The sequence below is a fragment of the Procambarus clarkii genome, chromosome 21 (assembly GCF_040958095.1).
Source record: "Procambarus clarkii isolate CNS0578487 chromosome 21, FALCON_Pclarkii_2.0, whole genome shotgun sequence".
In the NCBI taxonomy this organism is placed as follows: Eukaryota; Metazoa; Arthropoda; class Malacostraca; order Decapoda; family Cambaridae; genus Procambarus; species Procambarus clarkii.
In genome coordinates this window covers 20,550,204-20,553,931 of record NC_091170.1, presented here as the reverse complement: position 1 = coordinate 20,553,931, position 3,728 = coordinate 20,550,204, and the positions used below count along the sequence as shown (strand labels likewise).

The 3,728-nt window shown below is 54.5% G+C and overlaps 1 protein-coding gene across 1 annotated transcript in view; it reads right to left on the bottom strand.

Moving 5' to 3' along the window:
* The window catches only part of LOC138367131 (glycoprotein-N-acetylgalactosamine 3-beta-galactosyltransferase 1-like), an 18,058-nt gene extending 14,588 nt beyond the window's left edge, over positions 1 to 3,470 (bottom strand). The window contains exon 1 of the mRNA XM_069328536.1: positions 2,776 to 3,470. Within this exon, the coding sequence (XP_069184637.1) occupies positions 2,776 to 2,785 (10 nt within the window). The 5' untranslated portion in view covers positions 2,786 to 3,470. The remainder of the gene's footprint in view (positions 1 to 2,775) is intronic.
* Positions 3,471 to 3,728: the final 258 nt, after the last annotated feature.

Genomic DNA, 3,728 nt, shown 5'->3' with positions numbered 1-3,728 from the left:
ATATATATATATATATATATATATATATATATATATATATGTACACATACATACACAAAACAATGAATCAATCAATATCCACACAATACTTATGACAAATGTTTAAAAATGTTTCCAACACTTCTCACAAATCAAAGCATGACAAGTATGCACACGCACACACACCTGCTTTCATAACTCACAATGTTTTCCCTGTTTCTGCAACTTTCTTCCACCTGCACACCTAAACCCATTTCGTGTGCCCTTTCCTCTTCCACCTGCACACCTGAACCCTTGCGTGTGCCCTCTCCTCTTCCACCTGCACACCTGAACCCTTGCGTGTGCCCTCTCCTCTTCCACCTGCACACCTGAACCCTTGCGTGTGCCCTCTCCTCTTCCACCTGCACACCTGAACCCTTGCGTGTGCCCTCTCCTCTTCCACCTGCACACCTAAAACCATTTCGTGTACCCTCTCCTCTTCCACCTGCACACCTGAACCCTTGCGTGTGCCCTCTCCTCTTCCACCTGCACACCTAAAACCATTTCGTGTACCCTCTCCTCTTCCACCTGCACACCTGAACCCTTGCGTGTGCCCTCTCCTCTTCCACCTGCACACCTAAAACCATTTCGTGTACCCTCTCCTCTTCCACCTGCACACCAGTAACATCCACTGCCACACTTCCCTCAGAGTTATAACATAAAATATATGTTATAAAAGATGTAAACAACTGGTGGGCTGATAAGGCTGTTGATAGGAGGAGGAATAAATTTCTTTTTTATATATCCAATAGATTTCACAGATAACACTTGCAGGTGGTCTAACAAAAGCTGACAACAGATGAAGATTAGAACTGTTAACATTAGCAGGTGGACCAGCAATGTTAACAAAAACAGGTTGTCCTATAGCCTGGGAAGGCTATAGGACAAATACTCGAAACTACCCGCGGGTTTCCACTAGTGGCCCTTACACCTGGGTGTTTCCACTAGTGTCCCTTACACCCGTGAGATTCCACTAGTGTCCCTTACACCCTCGGGCTTCCACTAGTGTCCCTTACACCCACGGGCTTCCACTAGTGTCCCTTACACCCGCGGGCTTCCACTAGTGGCCCTTACACCTGGGAGTTTCCACTAGTGTCCCTTACACCCTCGGGCTTCCAATATTGTCCCTTACACCCGAGAGCTTCCACTAGTTTCCCTTACACCCGCGGGCTTCCACTAGTGTCCATTGCACCCGCGGGCTTCCACTAGTGGCCCTTACACCTGGGAGTTTCCACTTGTGTCCCTTACACCCTCGGGCTTCCAATATTGTCCCTTACACCCGAGAGCTTCCACTAGTTTCCCTTACACCCGCGGGCTTCCACTAGTGTCCATTGCACCCGCGGGCTTCCACTAGTGTCCCTTACACCCACGGGCTTCCACTAGTGTCCATTGCACCCGCGGGCTTCCACTAGTGTCCCTTACACCCATGGGCTTCCGCTAGTGTCCCTTACACCCGCGGGCTTCCACTTGTGTCCATTGCACCCGCGGGCTTCCACTAGTGTCCCTTACACCCGCGGGCTTCCACTAGTGTCCCTTACACCCACGGGCTTCCACTAGTGTTCCTTACACCTGGGAGCTTCCACTAGTGTCCCTTACACCCGCGGGCTTCCAATATTGTCCCTTACACCCGCGTGCTTCCAATATTGTCCCTTACACCCGAGAGCTTCCACTAGTGTCCCTTACACCCGCGGGCTTCCACTAGTGTCCCTTACACCCGGGAGCTTCCACTAGTGTCCCTTACACCCGCGGTCTTCCACTAGTGTCCCTTACACCCGCGGGCTTCCACTAGTGTCCCTTACACCCGGGAGCTTCCACTAGTGTCCCTTACACCCGGGGGCTTCCACTAGTGTCCCTTACACCCGGGAGCTTCCACTAGTGTCCCTTACACCCGCGGGCTTCCACTAGTGTCCCTTACACCCGGGGGCTTCCACTAGTGTCCCTTACACCTGGGAGCTTCCACTAGTGTCCCTTACACCCGCGGGCTTCCACTAGTGTCCCTTACACCCGGGAGCTTTCACTAGTGCCCCTTACACCCGGGAGCTTCCACTAGTGTCCCTTACACCCGCGTGCTTCCACTAGTGTCCCTTACACCCGGGAGCTTCCACTAGTGTCCCTTACACCCGCGGGCTTCCACTAGTGTCCCTTACACCCGCGGGCTTCCACTAGTGTCCCTTACACCCGGGAGCTTCCACTAGTGTCCCTTACACCCGCGGGCTTCCACTAGTGTCCCTTACACCCGCGGGCTTCCACTAGTGTCCCTTACACCCGGGAGCTTATACTAGTGTCCCTTACACCCGGGAGCTTCCACTAGTGTCCCTTACACCCGGGAGCTTCCACTAGTGTCCCTTACACCCGCGGGCTTCCAATATTGTCCCTTACACCCGGGAGCTTCCACTAGTGTCCCTTACACCCGCGGGCTTCCACTAGTGTCCCTTACACCCGCGGGCTTCCACTAGTGTCCCATACACCCGGGAGCTTATACTAGTGTCCCTTACACCCGGGGGCTTCCACTAGTGTCCCTTACACACGCGAGCTTCTACTAATGTTATATCAACCTTAGACTGACTGTCTTAAACTTTACTTCTCTTCCATCCATCTATCGTCCTTACCTAATCATCATTCCTCAAGTTCATCCATTCCCGCTCCAATATTCCAATACACTAATTCATCTATTGATCGGTGAATTCAACCATCTATCTATTCATCAATTCATCCCTTCATCATTTCATCCCACCATCCATCCAACTATTCACTTACCTCTCCGCATCTTGCTGTTACTAACGCGATGACCTTTTCCGGGACAGTGGAAGAGGTAGGGACGAGGTGCACCAGGTGTGTGGTGGAGGCGGCTGGCACCAGGTGTGTGGTGGAGGCGGCTGGCACCAGGTGTGTGGTGGAGGCGGCTGGCACCAGGTGTGTGGTGGAGGTGGCTGGCAACAGGTGTGTGGTGGAGGCGGCTGGCACCAGGTGTGTGGTGGAGGCGGCTGGCACCAGGTGTGTGGTGGAGGCGGCTGGCACCAGGTGTGTGGTGGAGGCGGCTGGCACCAGGTGTGTGGTGGAGGCGGCTGGCACCAGGTGTGTGGTGGAGGCGGCTGGCACCAGGTGTGTGGTGGAGGCGGCTGGCACCAGGTTTGTGGTGGAGGCGGCTGGCACCAGGTGTGTGGTGGAGGCGGCTGGCACCAGGTGTGTGGTGGAGGCGGCTGGCACCAGGTGTGTGGTGGAGGCGGCTGGCACCAGGTGTGTGGTGGAGGCGGCTGGCACCAGGTGTGTGGTGGAGGTGGCTGGCACCAGGTGTGTGGTGGAGGCGGCTGGCACCAGGTGTGTGGTGGATGTGGCTGGCACCAGGTGTGTGGTGGAGGTGGCTGGCACCAGGTGTGTGGTGGAGGCGGCTGGCACCAGGTGTGTGGTGGATGTGGCTGGCACCAAGAGGCTCGTAGATGCTCCTGTTGCGGCAGCTTACCTGCTCCAACTGGGTGGGATTACTGGCAACACCTGTTTCTCCTTCCCATCCCACCTCCCTGGCACTCTCCCTCATCTGGCACCCAATTACAATTTGTGTTGGAAGTGGCACCCAATTAATCCTTCTCTCTCCCACATATTCCAGTCCCACATCACATTTATACCACTTGATAATCCCTTCTAGTGGGCACTTCCTGCTTCCTACTACTATCTCCCGTTACTATCCCTTTCTATCACCTTAATAACTTTGT